Source organism: Urocampus carinirostris, chromosome 12, assembly GCF_059441175.1.
Source record: "Urocampus carinirostris isolate Australia breed hairy pipefish chromosome 12, RoL_Ucar_1.0, whole genome shotgun sequence".
NCBI classification, from domain to species: domain Eukaryota; kingdom Metazoa; phylum Chordata; class Actinopteri; order Syngnathiformes; family Syngnathidae; genus Urocampus; species Urocampus carinirostris.
Genome location: NC_142360.1, coordinates 7,532,263 through 7,548,468, shown reverse-complemented (window position 1 = coordinate 7,548,468; position 16,206 = coordinate 7,532,263). Strand labels below are relative to the sequence as shown.

The 16,206-nt window shown below is 37.7% G+C and overlaps 2 protein-coding genes across 4 annotated transcripts in view; one reads left to right on the top strand and one right to left on the bottom strand.

Annotated features, from left to right (window-relative positions):
* The window catches only part of mydgf (myeloid-derived growth factor), a 35,405-nt gene extending 23,728 nt beyond the window's left edge, over positions 1–11,677 (bottom strand). For all 3 annotated transcript variants that reach the window (XM_088349861.1, XM_088349860.1, XM_088349859.1), the window contains exons 1-4: positions 11,428–11,677; positions 8,930–8,980; positions 5,674–5,735; positions 3,632–3,713 (exon numbers count right to left, since the gene is read on the bottom strand). In XM_088349861.1, the coding sequence (XP_088205987.1) occupies positions 3,632–3,713; positions 5,674–5,735; positions 8,930–8,980; positions 11,428–11,586 (354 nt within the window). In that variant the 5' untranslated portion in view covers positions 11,587–11,677. The remainder of the gene's footprint in view (positions 1–3,631; positions 3,714–5,673; positions 5,736–8,929; positions 8,981–11,427) is intronic.
* The window catches only part of LOC148354796 (uncharacterized), an 85,706-nt gene that overhangs the window by 46,030 nt on the left and 23,470 nt on the right, over positions 1–16,206 (top strand). The window contains exon 5 of the mRNA XM_088349856.1: positions 15,418–15,531. The gene's annotated coding sequence lies outside the window, so the exon portion shown is untranslated. The remainder of the gene's footprint in view (positions 1–15,417; positions 15,532–16,206) is intronic.

Sequence of the window (16,206 nt, the reverse complement as noted above, 5' to 3'; positions counted from 1 at the left end):
TTTGTCTAGAGAGCGTGTTTGGCAGTTTTTTTTTCAATTTTGTCTGAAAATATATGATGTGGCTCTCTCAATTTCTTTTTAAAACATTTTTTGCTTTTATGGCTCTTTGGGTCAAAAAGGTTCCTGACCCCTGCATTAGTGGCTCGTAGCCGTGTCCACAATGCCAGCATTTGTAGTTAAGGTTTGTGAGACCAGCATGAGCTACTCAATTATTTAGCAATAACTACGGAAGTGAAACGAGCGGTTAAAGTAATACCACCTAACAAAACGTTAATATTCGGTTCTTTGGCTAGCGGCAGTGTTAGCGGAAATTCCAGCTATGTCTAGGCCAGGGTTTTTGTCGTTACAGTAAAATTAGTCATTATGGCAAAGGCTCTAGTATTAGCAGCTAGTGTCCGTATTCCACAATGCTGTTCGGGATGGGACAAAAACAACTATTCATGTTTATATCGTGATTATATATTTGGCATTAAATTTAGGTTTCTCCCGGATTCGATTATTGTGGCATCGTGTCCAGTACATAAGTATTTCAGTTGTTGTATTGCTTTAGTATTTCTGTCGTATTTCTTTTGTACTTTTGTAATATTACTGTAGCTGTATTAAGTAGTATTTCTATTGTAATATTTATGAAGTATTTTGTATTATAGTATTATGGTAGTGGTATTTTTGGCTGTATTTCCATAGAAGTAGTATTTTTAGTATTTCAGAAGTAGTTTTTAAGTATTTCGATAGTAGTATTCTTTTAGTGTTTCAGTAGTATTTTTTTTGTATTTTCATAGTATTATTTTTCTTGTATCTATTTAGTATTTTGGATTATTACTGTAGTTGTATTTTTGCAGTGTTTCTGTGGTAGTATTTTTGTAATATAGCATTACTGTAGTAGTATTTTGTAGTATTTTCATAGTAGTATTATCTATTATGTATTTTTGTATTATCACTGTAGTTGTATTTTTGTAGCGTTTCAGTTGTAGTGTTTCAGTGGTAGTATTTTTGCATTATAGTATTACTGTAATAGTATTTTTGTATTACTTCGATAGTATGTTTTTTCTAATTTTCAATTTGAAAGCAAGATTAGATATTAGGTCCCCGTTTTTTGCTATCTTTTTTTAGGGAAAGAAAATTAAAACGCAATCATCAATTATAAGGAATCGCAATACTTGTAGATTTGTGATAAAAATCGGGACCCAAACAATCGAAACATGACCAAAAGAGTATCGTCCTACTCCTCAATGCTAGCATTAGCATTAAATGCAGTGACACTAGCATTAGCGGTTTCAAATATTGAGTATTAACTACTAAAGTGATGCTAGTAGATAAAGTTGGAGCTAGCCACCGAAACGATGCTGTTTGGAAAAGTGTCTAATGGTTGCATTAGCGAAAATATGAGCTAAATCCAAATCAGGGACTGCCGGAACTGAATATGATCATAAATTTTCTTATTTCCTTTCCTGACAGAGTTTGATTTAAAGTGAACTTCTTTTATTAAATTAATGCAAAAAAATATGCATTGGTGGCTGCGTCCACCATACTAGCAGTTAAAGTCTGTGATATACTAGCAATAGATGCTAATTATTTAGCAAAATGTAACTACTAAAGTAATACTAACATCTAAAGTGAAGCTAGCCACCAAAATGATGCTATTTGCAAATGTGTAGCAAAAACACAAGCAGAATCCAGACCAGGGATGCGATTAAATGATCTTTACAGTTATTTATTTTTTTACATCACAATCTCGTTCAAGTCTAATGCACAGGGGTTGTGACATTTTTTTCTAAATGTTTTCAAAAGTAAAACAAATTTGTTTATGAACTTCACAAAGATCTTTAAAAAAAAAACTTTGGTCTACTGCGCATTGCTTTGAGAATGTGACATTTGTGCCGACTCGGCGCTTTCCAAACCACAAGAGTGCGGGGAAGCACTTTGATCAGCACAATGGTGAGGGTAGGGCGGACATTCAGAGAATATTCGAGGTAACGAAGAGTCCAAACTGTCACTCGGTCTTCACGATGGAACTGATAAGGTGTCCATTTTTTAATCTGTATTTGATATATTTCACCGATCACGGGCTGTCAAGAGAAACGTTTACGAGATGTGTTTAAAAATGTCCTTCCTGCTGCTCAAATTTGTTTCTAGATCTGGGGTCACAGAACTTTTTGAAACGTGGAGCTACTTTTTTGTTACAGATTAGCACAGAGGGCTACAAGTTTGATATGTCATTATTACTATGTTGTTACTATGTCAGGAGTCAGGAACCTCTGGCTCGCGAGCCATTTATGACTCTTGTCATGAGTACATCTGAAGCGACGACAAACTGGAAAATGCGCAATTATATAACACCAGGGTACCCCCTAAGGAAAGTTGAGGTCTTCAGAAAATAGCTCACATCACTGGGTCATTGTGATTTTCTGGTAGAAAGATTTTTTTTTATTGGTTGACTGAGACTAATCAACCCAACTTTTAATAATTAACCTGGTAATAACTAATTACGACATAGTAGTAACATAAGTTATTTTATTTCAGGGACAAATAAATTTATTCAAGTATTGATATTTATTTTAAAGCAATTCATTAAAAGAATAAAACGAGAATCCATACGTGTATTAAACCAATTAATTAACCTTATTATTTATTTATTTTTCAGCTATTAAAACAAAATAAATTTTAATTTATGGGTCTTATAATGTGAATAAGCAAGAATGTGCAGGGTTTCTTTCAGCTTTCTAGCTTCCTGCCTTTTTATCTATTTAGCAAGCTATCTAGCTAACTTTTAACCTTTTTCCCATGCTATCTAACTAACCTTTTATCTGCTATGCTCGTTATCAGGCTAAATATTGGCCTTCTTTCTAACTAGTTAGCCAGCTAGCGTTCTAGTCAAGTCATCATGTTTACTTGTATAGCCCTTAATCACAAAGAGTCTCAAAGGGCTGCGCAGACCAGATTATTGCAAACCACAGAATGTTAAACTCAAAAACCGACCGCACATAAGGTAATCCCCCTTCTAGACTGACCAGGCTGCAATGGATGTTGTATTAACAAATAATACACAGCTATTGTCAACATAAAATATAGGTGATTCATATGCTATAGAATAGAAGTGTGTTTTAGATTTAAACAGTTCCACTGATGTTGCTGATCGAATCTCAGGGGGCAGAGCATTCCACATCACCGGGCCTGAATGGAGAACCCTCTCGAACCTGTGGATCTCTTGTTGGCTCTTGGGATCACTAATAGACCAGCATTTTCAGAGCGAAGGCTCGGGACCGGAACATAGGGGAACATTAAATCTGAATGAGATGTGGGCGTTTTACTCTTTTAGCTCGCTATAGAGCTCCCTTTTGTTTTTATTTTCCCCGTTTACCTTTCTAGCCAACGATCAAGAAACATTTTAGCTATTTAGCAAGCCACCTAGCTAGGTTGCAATTTAAGAAAATTCATATCAAACCGAGAGCCCTTTGCGCTAAGTAGTAACAAAAAGTAAAAAGGTTGGAAACCCCTGCTTCATTACATGTTTACCCTGGAGTGCTGTGTCTAATCTTGTTGCATACAATGTTTCACAACGTTCTTATCAACGACAAGAAAGACAATTCAATTAAAAGACAACAATAAAACAAAAAGCTTTGTTTCTACTTACCTTAGCATTTGCATATTCAACTTTGGTTCCGGGCAAGTCCATTTTGAATGCGGTGAAAAACAAATATGATTTCCCTGTAGGCCTTCGGGGAGAAAATAACACCATCACTTGTCATGTATATTCATTAATTTGCGAACGTTCTTTGTTGTGACTAAGGACGGGCGAGAAAATTGATTGATATTTAATCGTGGCTTAATATCAGCTACTTGCTTATTGTCTTCATAATGAGACTCCAACAATAGACCTTCAATGTTTTTACTTTGTGCTGAAACTTCCAAAGGAGAAATTTCAACTTCCATATTAGTGTTCGTAGCAGCACCAAGACGTCACTCGTTGGTGTTTTACTGCCACCTATAGGACATTTTAAGAACAGCAATATCGATTGCTACTCATGGAGGTTTCTGAATAATGATTTGTGCAATTACAGTAGACCGCGGGGTATGACATTAATCCGTTCTGAGATGGGGGTCGTGAGGTAAAGTTGTTAAATGGTGGGGGTTAGAAATATATGGTAATTGGATTAGTGCATTCCAAATCCCTGCTGCCCGAAGTAAAATGAAAAAATATGAAAAATGGTAAAAAGTAAGTACTCTCACAGCACACCGACCCCTTACCGCCTGGGACGTGTCTTGGGCAAGTATAACCTGGCGGCGCCCATTCTTCTCTAGGCCCTTTTTTGGAGTAGGGGTTTGCTTCCCCACATAAAACAGATCATACTGGTTTTAATGGTTACCAGCATGTGAATGTACAATCCCATCAAGCACAGAGCAACTTTTTGCAAGTCTTTTAAAACACATGGCGTCTTGTTAAGACTGCTATTCTCTTTATTTTCATTTGAGCAGTAGGTAAGCGTTTTTTATTACTACTGAATTACATAACATTACATCCACGCCTTCTCGTCATACAGTGAGAATTATTATACCCACATAATTATTTACTTTAGTATAACCAAGCATTATACACAAATGCATTACGACAATTTAGGTTTGACAATTTTAATTCAACCTGTGTTCATTATTCGATGTATTTTTCTTTGCTGCCATTCAAAGATTCGATATGATGAATTTATTTATAATAAATTACCTTAAATAAACTAAGGACTGGGTGGAAACATTTCTTGGCCTGGAGAGGGATGGGTTCCACCAGGCTGTACCTGCCCAAGACACACCACAGGAAATCGTATGACCATAGTGGTCAAGGGAACTATTCGACCACCCGCCCACCTTTGCCTTTAATGTGTCACAAATTTAAAGGATGTAAAGTAATCAACAGAAAGTTAATACAAGTGTATTAGTTTAAATAACATTATCAATATAAAGAAAATATGTTTTAGTGACGTTTGGTCTCAAGTGGTTTGAGCTGGTGCAGTGGAGTTAGCGAGTGGATTCAAAACGAGGTAAGAGACGGGAGATTAAAATTAGACCAGTTTTAAAATTTACACTGGCAAGGATTTGAAGATGTCCTTGTTTTAGACACCGCCTTATTCTTGGTATTGGTCCCTTTTGTCAATTGGCTACGGACAGAACCCTTACAGAGAGTATCTATGTGTGTGCTTTGTTCGTATTTCTTGATGATGGCAAGCTTAGATTCCATGGTTATGCTTTGGCTTCTCCTCTTGGGACCCATAGCTGATAAATACAGTACAAAAATACTGTATTGTACCACAAAGTCTTTACGTAACACAAGCATCTAAAATAAATGAAGAAAAAACGCAATGTGGGAGGGAGTTGAGCCAAAAGCGACATCTTTATGACATTCTGATACAAACCAATAGCAGACCAACATCTTATGACGTGGACCAATAGCAGACCGGAATCTTTGAGACATGACGCATCATACACACAAACACCGCTAAATTTAAATCTTTTTTTTTGAACACGCAAAATAATCCATTGTTAATTTTACATAGTGGAGAAAATGCTGTAAAAAGGGGTCGAAAAACATCTTATTCCCCATCTTATTCGGGAAAATATTGTAAGGTGGGGACGTCATAACCCGGGGGTCTACTCTATGAGACTGAGGTGGGTGCATTTTGGCCTTACCTCCACACAGAGCAGGAAAACAGCTTGTTGTCTTCACTAAGGCCCACGCTCATTTGCCATTTCTGAAAAAAAAAAAAAAAAAAAATCATAAAATATAGAATAAGTTGAAGGAATTGACAGCAATGAAAACCTCACCTGTGACATTTTTACTTGGCGGGCCCCACCCTTCTGTCACGCATAATATTCCGCATAGTAGCTGTCTAACATGCAGGTGCTGATTCGAATTGCAGCGTTCCTACTGCATAAGGCCGGTATGTCAAACTCATTTTAACTCAGGGGCCACACGATAGAACAAACATTCTCTCGGGGGATAGTAAACTAGAGAGAAAGAAAAAAAGAAAGAAATAAAAGAAATATAGGGGGAGAAAAGTAAAGAGGGTCGGACAAAGTAAGAGATAGCTAGACAGAGACACAGACAGAGAAACAAAAGAGATAAAAAGAGAATGGTGAGAGAGCGGGAAATGAAGAGAGAAAGAACAAAATCCAAAGAGATATGGAAAGAGAGGAGAGAAAAGAGAAAGAAAGAAGGAGAGACAAAGAGAAAGCAAGAGAGAGAGAGAAAGAAAGAACCTCTCTTGGCTGCGGCTGCATCGGGTCAGGTGCAATCGACATTTCGTTCTGTGTACATTGTTACACAGAATGACAATACAAGGAAATTATTATTATTATTATTAAAAGAGAGCAAAAGAAGGTAAAAAGACACAGAGAAAGAGACAAAGAGGAACAAAGAAAGAGAAAAAAAGAGAGAAAGAAAGAGAGAGAGAGAAAAAAGGAGAGAGAGAGAGGGAGAGAGAAGGAGAGAAATACAAGTACAGCGTTTGTGAGAGGCACCTGGCTTTCGCAAAATCAAGTAGACATATTTCAACCGGCAGCTCATTTCTCTCTTGCGTTTATCTGAGTGTTGTCTTGCTTGTCGGGCCACCTGCTTGACACCCCTGGTGTAAGGAATGTCAAATTCAAGCCTTTTAAAGCCCTTTAATAACAAATTTGAGACCAAAGTGACAAAAAAACAATTAAAACAAGAAAACCACGTGAATTAGAGACCATTTTTTAAAATCATATTTTGGTGTCAAGTCAGGTCAAGTCATGTTGCTTGAAAAACACCGCACTCTCCAAAATTTTAAACATGTGTAGACACACTGCCAACTTTTTAAAGTGAAAAAGCCGAGTCGCTAGGGTCCAGGTTCGGTCAAGTTAGAAATTCTCCATTTTACTTAACTAACTTCAGCACATATTTAAGCAATAAATAAACTAAAGGCTAAATCTCAATATATCATGCAAACAATTTCAAAGGCACATTTATAAATGTCACTGCTCCATTGAATCAGTCACTTCTCAAAGTGAAACAAGGCACACCAGAGTCAATTGAACATGCGAGGCCAAAAGATTTTGATTCGCTGAAAAGCAGATAATAAGGGACTGAAAAGCCTGGAACACGCGTGGGTTGATTCAGTTTAGCAAAATTAATGATATCCAAATGTTCTCCATGTTATACAAGCTACAGCCCAATCATTCATTGTTCTCCATTGTGCATGGTTTTGATTTATTCAACTATTCTTTCGAATGGGTCAGACTGTGGCACTTGTATCCAGATGATGTCATCATCATTTTCCTAGTCATCAGGCTGCCAAGCACTTTGGTGGATAGATTTGCCCGGATATGCAGCCTGACGACTGGCAGTGCTGATATAGCCGTTGTTTGAAATGGTACTTTGTCTCCATCTTGCGGTGGAATGTTTTAACGATTTTATTTTATTTTTATTTTTATTTTTAAGGGGAAAACCGTAGTTTCTGTGATGGCACCGTATCACCGTAGTGGGTTGAAGAAAAACATACTCATTACGGCAAAACCGGAGTACTTGGCAGCTATGTGTAGAGCAAATAAACCCAACAAAAAATGATTTCCACCTTATTTGTTTCAAAGAACTCATTTTGGAACGGATGGAACGACTATGTCCTCTTTTGTACAGTTACCGGTCATACTAATTCACCATGTACCATAATGAAATCTGATAACATGAACTTTTTAATATAATTAAAACATCCAAGGCTTTGTATTGATAAAATAATGTTCTCACCGTATGTAATTATGTCAAGTGGAGGGACATTCAAACAAAATTAGATATCTAAGACCGTGCCCAAAGAGGCATGATCTGGTCAAGAGTACCTGGTCCATATAAAAAAAGGAGCTGATCAATAGCTCATCTTCTCTTTTCTACTGTCTCGCATGACTGCCGCGCCACGCGGCCGTGCGGGTCTGCACTGCTGCTGTGGGTCCAGCGCATGGGCCTCTAGTGGAGGTCGCAGGGAGCACGAAACCAAATCTCTCCACAACAAGTTAGATGACGGTTTCAGACACAACACCATGTTTGCTGGTTCTTGGGAATGAGCGTTTTTTTTCTGTGGTTAAGGGCTGTACAAATAAACATGAATCCCCCCAAATCGACTAGCATGATAGCGGGAAACTGTCGTTTTGTGCTACTTTCAGCGGTCGAAAATTCACATAATCTCCGGCGCCTTCCCCACCCTTTTTCCTTTTCCTATCATTAATTCTCTGTGTTAGTAAATTATGTGTGTTATTTCCATTGGCATGGTTCATTGATTCCATTTTCTTGGTATTAGTAATTCATATCAGAACTAAAAGAACTCAAACTAATAATGTATTTGTTTTCATCAGTGTAGGAAATTCCAGCATCCTTCAGAGAAAAAAAAAGATGGTAGAGCACAAGCAAGACCTAGAGGAAAATTCGTTTACTGATTGTAGTAAAGAATTGTACGTTACAATCCTAACAATTTTCAAAATTAAAATTAGAAAAATCCCTCCACATTAAAAAAATAAATAAAAAGGATGTCTACAGCACTTCATAGATCCTCGGTCAAAACTGGCAGATAACTAACAATTCCAAAGACCTCTTCTGCTCCATTCAAGAAGCATTACCATGATGCATGAGAAATTACTTTTTTACTAAATGTTTTTAATTCAAACCAATATAAATCTTGTTGATGTGGCCACATTTTTAAGACTTTCAAAAATTGGATTTAAGACATTTCAACGGTAATTAAGGCCTTATTTTTGGAATAATGAATTCATTGCCTTCTAAGGCTTTTCAAAGATCCGTGGGAACCCTGAAAAGATTTGAGCGGTTGCATATTTTGGACCCTTTTTTTATTGAAGGCGTTTTGGAAAACCATGTGTGCCTACTGCAAAAATACAAAACTTGAAATTCCAGTAGGATGGAAATAGAAACGACACCAACCTCGTTGGTTCCGCCTTGTGCAGCAAATGAGAAGGAGCATTCATAATCACCCTGAAAAACAGAGAATGACAACATAGCCTCAGTGACAAAGTTAAACATATATTAACATTACGCAAGTCAATATTTGGTCGGTTTTGTGTTTTAAGTCCACTTTCAAGTGTACTTTCAGTTCAAACATAATTTTTGTTTTTTTTCGTAATTGTAGAATTATTCAAAACAAACTAACATTCCGCACATTTTGTTTCATATAGCTTGTCGGATTCAATGTAAATGGTCTGCATTTATATAGAGCTTTTCTAGTAAATGAAGACTTCCCAAAGCGCTTTACAATGTGCTTCACACTTATCCATTCACACACACGCATGGCAGCGTCAGCCATGCAAGACAACTACCTGCTTATCGGGGGCAATAGGGATTCAGTGTCTTGCCCAAGGACACTTCGACATATAACACAGAGGCGCAGGGAATCAAACCTGCGACCTTTTGATCCCCTGACAAACACTTTACCTCCTGAGCTACTGCCACCCTAATTCAATGTTGTTATTTTTTTTATAATCATTATGGCATAAAAATGAAAATAAATGTGCTGTTACAAAATTGATATGGGTTAAAGGGACAGAGTGTAATATTTGACCACCAGTTGCCAATAAGTTGTGTAGTGTAACCAAAAATGAGTGCTAAAAAGCACAAGGAATACTCTAAACTACAAAGACTTAAAGTGACCAAAACGCACTGTTTTTTCTTCTTTTTTTGCCCTGCCTGTCATGGATGAAAGAGAAAAAAAAGGTAAAAACAGAAAAAGGAAAAAACATAGAAAATCCATTGCTTGATTAGGAGTGGACGTTGATATGATAGTTAATGCATTTTTGCTTGTGATTCAAATCAATATTGCTTTCTTTAAAATGATTGATGTCTTACTTTACCTACTGGAGGCACTCAATGATACACACTGTCCCTATAAATTTAGTTTGACGATGTTTTACTAACCAATCTAAGACTCCTTACAATAGAATCCCAGCAATCCTTTAAATTAAAAAATCTGGTGTTTTGTAAAGACTTTGCAAATATGTGATTCCGTGTTTATTTTTTACTGTATTTATTCACTATGGATCCTATGGTTTGCAGTGATGCTAAAGGGAGAAGCTAAAACAACAATGAAAACAAAGGTTGTGATTAGATAGATAGATAGATAGATACTTTATTCATCCCCGTAGGGAAATTCACACTTCCAGCAGTCTACCCCGTTGTTTATTAACAGATTAACATGATGCCCGAGGGTGCTTGTAGCGGAGTGGATGACGTCACGCCAGTCCAAAAGTTCGACATTCCTGCGGCAGATGGAAATCTTTTCTTTGTGAAAATCCAGGGATACACCACCTCGTGTTAGCAAGTCCGCCTCCTCTCCGATTCCCCCCGGCTTTCATGTCTCTGTTTATAGTTATTATCAAGAATTCAAAAAAAAAAGCACACAAATGGCTAGCCTTGCTAAATTTCATGTCCGTAAACAATCAATGATTGGGATTATTGTTAAATAGGGATATGATTAAAACAAGTATATCTTCTAAGAATATGACAATCCTTGCAAATGGAAGTTTTAAAAACAGTTTCTATTTTAATTTTCCATTGCCGTCTCCTCCCTCTCTCTGCATCCACCTGCTACTCCACTGTACCAGCTCAAGTCAAATCAAACCAAAGGTTAATAATTAAGTTGTGTTTATCCTTTACAAAGACACTTTACAAATATTTAATCCCATACATGTAAATTACACATATGTAGTACTATCTACTACCTTGTTATTTACATGTTTTTACCAGGGGTACCGGGTGTTAGCGAATTACCATATGATTATATCCCCCGTCAGAAGGCACTTTCACTCTGCGATCCCCAGCTCAGAACAGATTCATGTCGTATCCCGGGGGGCTACTTTCTATTTATAAGAAAATAAACAACTGTATTAAGAATGAGAGGGGCAATCGGCACATATAAAAAATATCCAGGATGGTTTGAACAGAAGGCTCTAAGAAAGAATAAAATTATTCAAACAGAAAATCAGACAGGTAAAATAAAAAGGTTAAACATTATGATGCTGTTTCTAAATAAGAACTAAACTTATCATTACAATTCTATTTTTTTCAGCCTATGAACGGCGCCTTTGTGTCAGCCAATGACGTGTCAGTCGTTGACGGGCTGTGACGTAATAAAAAGGCGACAAAATGTAGTTTGATGCCGAGTCGGTGAAATAATGAAACAGAAAATATTACAACCGCTGCCGTCAAAGCTGTCGAGTTGTAAATGTAAGAAGAACCATAATCAAATACAATATTTAATATTACTGTTATTAATATTTCATGCAGACAAGTTAATATCATGCGTGGACAATAACGGACGCCTGAGATTTCCATAATTTCCAAAAGTATTCCAAATAGCCCATGGAATCTTGGGGAAAAAAATGAAGGAAAACATATTAAATATAAAACTATAAAATATATATACTTACAATGGACTCAGTGAAGGTGTAGAAGGTTCCTCCCGGTCTCACGTCAAACTCCACCGTTTTCGTTTGCTCGTCCGAAGCACGGGCCGGGTAATGTGACAGGAGAAGCAAAAACAGAAAAGCTGTGAAGTTTATAACGCATACATTTTCGATCTGTGCCATTTTTCTTTCTTGTGTGTTTAGTAAAAGTGCCGAAGGACTGAGAAAACTCGTTATTCCATTATGGGTGGATTCTTCTTTTGTTTTTTTAAACAGGCGTCAAATCGGTTTTCCTGCGCCTTGTCGTCATCTGTTGGTATTTAGTGGGGACTGCACGGCGTTAACGTTTGGAAATGTATATAATGTTAATGAATTACATGTAAAAATTGAAATAAAAATACATGTTGATGATAAGCAATTTTGTAATTTAGAAATTCATTTTAAAAATAGGGTATTGTGAAATATTTTACAAATATTACTCAAATGTCAAGTCAAGTCAAATTTATTTATATAGCCCCTAATCACAAAAATGTCTCAAAGGACTGCACAGGATTACAATGACAAAATTACCTGATCTTAAACCAACATGCGGGCAAGGAACAACTCAAAACCTCAGCGTGAGGAAAAAGAGAAACATTGAGAAGGGACCTCACAAGAGGTATCCCCCTTTCGGGATGACCAGGGTGAATTACATTTAGCATTACTCTACACAAACATAGTAAACACTAGGTAACATGTTGAATGTGCATATTTGTTTTTAAAGGGACAATGTATTTTATTTAGAGCCTTCTTGTGGCTAAAAAACTTGGTCTTAAAAAACTTACCTTTTTGTTTTCCTTGTTGTTTTTTGTTCCCTTGTTTATTTTTTATTTTCTTTCTTTTTTTTCAATTTGCCATTATTTTCTATGTCAAGTCAAGTCATATTTATTTGTATAGCCCTTTATCACAAAAAGTCTCAAAGGGCTGTACAGAGTACATCAACTACAACAACATAACTAGTAAAATATAACAGAAAGGAGGAGGAACAGAAATACAGTATGTTCAGCAAAATATGGAAAAATTAGATGTGTAACGACGTGAAGGTGATTGCGTCACAAAAGAACAATCCCAAAGTCCTTTTCGACACTGTAGCATCGCTTACAAGGCAACAGACTATCCCAGAGAGCTCCACCCATTCAGCCCATGACTTAATGGTCTTCTTTACTAAGAAGATTCAATGCATACAGGAAGAAATTCAGATTCAGATTCAGATTCAGATCTACTTTATTGTCATTCTAGTACACGTGTATACAGAACGAAATGTCGATGCATCTGACCCCCACAGTTTCCTTGAATGTACAGATATAAATAAAGTTGTATTGTAATTGGCTACGTATAGTATTTTACCATAGTGCCGATAGTGCAAGAAGAGTAGCTAACCAGATGTGCAAAATGGGCAGTCAGGTTAACAAGTCAGGTACACAGTAACATTAACACTGTAACAATAACGCTGTAATTACCGTAGTGTAGAGAGCAATGTGCAATGAGTGGCAAGCTATAAAAAACTGCCAGTAGTGCAAAAAGTCAGATTAGCAGCCGTTTAGATTTAAGTTAACTATATGTTAGATTGACCATTTAACAGTCTAATGGCCAGGGGGACTAGACTATTGCGGAGCCTGGTGGTCCTGCACCGCGCACTGCAGAACCTCTTCCCAGAGGCTAGCAGAGTGAACAGTCCATGATGGGGGTGAGAGGGGTCCCCGGTAATGTTCTTAGCATGGGATAGGCAGCGCTTCTGGCCAATGTCCTGAATGGAGGGAAGTGTAGTCCCGATTATTTTCTCTGCTGTCCTCGTTACCCTCCTCACACTACCCCAGTCGGTAGCGCTGCAGCCTCCACACCACACAGAGATACAGCTGGTCAGGATACTCTCTATGGTGCCCCTGTTGCTAAAGACAGCATTAATACAACACATACTAAAGCGCTAAAATCTATAGATGCACGACATGGTGGCTGTCCAGGGAATTTGTCCCGTTTTAGTGAACTGTCACTCGATAATCTTAAACAGATAGTGAATACGGCCAAACCGACGACTTGCCAGTTCGACCCGCTTCCAGGTTCACTTATTAAAGGTCTTTTCGGCGTCCTTGCACCTTCAGTTCTAAATATTATAAACATATCACTCTCCTCAGGAGTAGTTCCAGCGGCTTTTTAGTCCGCCGTTATTAAACCCACACTGAAACGACCCAACCTGGATCCAGAAAGCTTATGTAATTATAGACCTGTGTCAAACCTACCGTTTCTTTCTAAAGTACTTGAAAAAGTAGTGGCACAGGAGCTGAATGATTTCATGTCCGAGAACAATCTTTTTGAATCAATGCAATCAGGATTCAGGGCTAACCACTCTACTGAGACAGCTCTGATTAAGGTAACCAATGATCTCCTACAGGCAATGGAGTCTGGCGCTTCATCACTTTTGCTGCTGCTGGACCTTAGTGCTGCTTTTGACACAGTGGATCATATCTTGCTTGAACGGTTGGAAAAATGGATTGGTCTCTCAGGAAACGTCCTCTTATGGTTTAGATCCTATCTCTCAGCTAGGACGCACTGTGTTAAATATGGCGAAGTGACATCTGAGCCCTTTAGTGTTTCCTGTGGTGTTCCGCAGGGTTCAGTGCTTGGCCCCCTTCTTTTCAGCATTTACATGCTTCCATTAGGTGATATTATTCGCAAGTATAATATCAGTTTCCATTGCTACGCAGATGACACTCAACTATATCTCCCAATGGAGGAATCTGCCACGCTAAACTGTGGAAATCTGGAGGCCTGCCTCACTGAGATAAAAGAGTGGATGTCACTCAATTTCTTGCGTCTTAACTCTGAAAAGACAGAAATGTTTGTTATTGGTCCATCTAAATGCCGCGACTTATTCTCTAAAACTGCTGTGAACATTGACAAATGTCACATCACACAGAGTGACTCAGTTAAAAATTTAGGTGTCATATTTGACCCCGATCTGTCCTTTCAAACACATGTGAAGAAAATTACTAGAACCGCTTTCTTCCATCTTCGTAACATTGCTAAAATTCGTCCTATACTATCTCAGTCGGATGCGGAGATTATAATTCACGCGTTTGTTACTTCCCGTCTCGATTACTGTAATGCACTATTCTCCGGTCTTCCGATGACCAGACTCAAGAGTCTTCAGCTGGTACAAAATGCAGCAGCGAGGCTTTTAACTAAGACTAAGAAGTCCGATCACATCACCCCAATTTTGGCTAACCTGCATTAGCTCCCTGTTAGCCTAAGATGGGATTTCAAGTTTCTCTTAGTATTATACAAAATCATACATGGACTTTCCCTCTCATATCTTTAAGATCTGATTTCCCCCTATGTTCCAGCCCGAAGCCTTCGTTCTGAGAGCGCCGGTCTTCTGGTGATCCCAAGAGCCAAAAAGTGTTCCGCTGGTTCGAGAGCGTTCTCCATCCGGGCACCGGTGTTGTGGAATGCTCTTCCCCCTGAGATCCGGTCTGCAACCTCAGTGGAAATGTTTAAATCTAAGCTTAAAACTTACTTCTACTCTACAGCATATGAATAACCTAAATTTCTCATATGCAATACCCTGTGAAGCCCTTTGAGACTCTTTGTGATTAAGGGCTATACAAATAAAAATGACCTGACTTGACTTGACTTAACTTAGTTTACATAGAATCCAAATGCCAAATATGATCATATAAATGATTTTATTGTAATGTAAAGTTCATACTTAGGTTAAAAAAACTATTTGAAGTGATATAGCTAACCAAAATAGTAAAAAAAAGATAAAATGTTAGCTCAATAGTATACAAAAAATGTAAAAAGCTAGGCTGATAGCTTGCTAAATAGCTAAAAATGTACAAAGCTAGCTAGCTACAAAGCTTAATAAGTAGCCAGATACATATACAGTGACATCCAGTGGTTAATTAATACACACTGTCCCTTTAACAAAGGTTTATTTTTTTTCACTTTTTGTTTTTTTTGTTTTGTTTTTTTCAGAATCCATTTTACGGAAAAATGACTCATGCTGTCAATCAAAGTTGGTGGTTTGGGCTTGTGGTTTATCCCTATGATCTATTGGTTCTCCTGGACAAATATTACCAAATATAAAAGGTATTTTGTATTTTTTTTTCTGTTATTTATCAAAATCATCTTAAATGCAGAACTTCGTTTTTATGTACATTTCATTTGGCACTCCATAGAACATGCAAAGCCCTCTGACAGGCTGTGTCCGAATTTTCAACCCCAAACCTCAGAACCTGCTGTGAATAACATTCGTCTCACAACAAGACAGTAACTTCTGCATGTACTGCAGTATATTTGCTGTACTAACATTACACCCCATCTTTGCACCATCAAGCAAAAACAACATACTAAAAATAAACGCTGTCAACGTATGTCTATGTATATTTACACGTATGTTTTGGGTGCAATAAAATCAAGTGTGACAGGGGAACATATGTTTGCCTCGGAATGACAAACCTCAACCTTGTCTGACAGACAAGTGTGAATGCGAAGAATTGGAACGTACGAAGATTGAACATACTGTACAGCAGGGGTTACCCAACTGTTTAAAGCTGGGAGCTCCTTTTCGTCAACGAATAGCGCAAATGGCTACCTGTTCCATACAGGCTTTTTCTGGCCAAATTCAAACACTTTTTGAGAAATTTTTAAGCTATTGTTTTTTTAAATTTTCACTACCTGTTATGAATACCGGTTGGTATCACCTGTGCCCGCTCATTTGGCGCAAACCGCTGCGGGCTCTGATTGGCTCCCTGTCCCTATTCA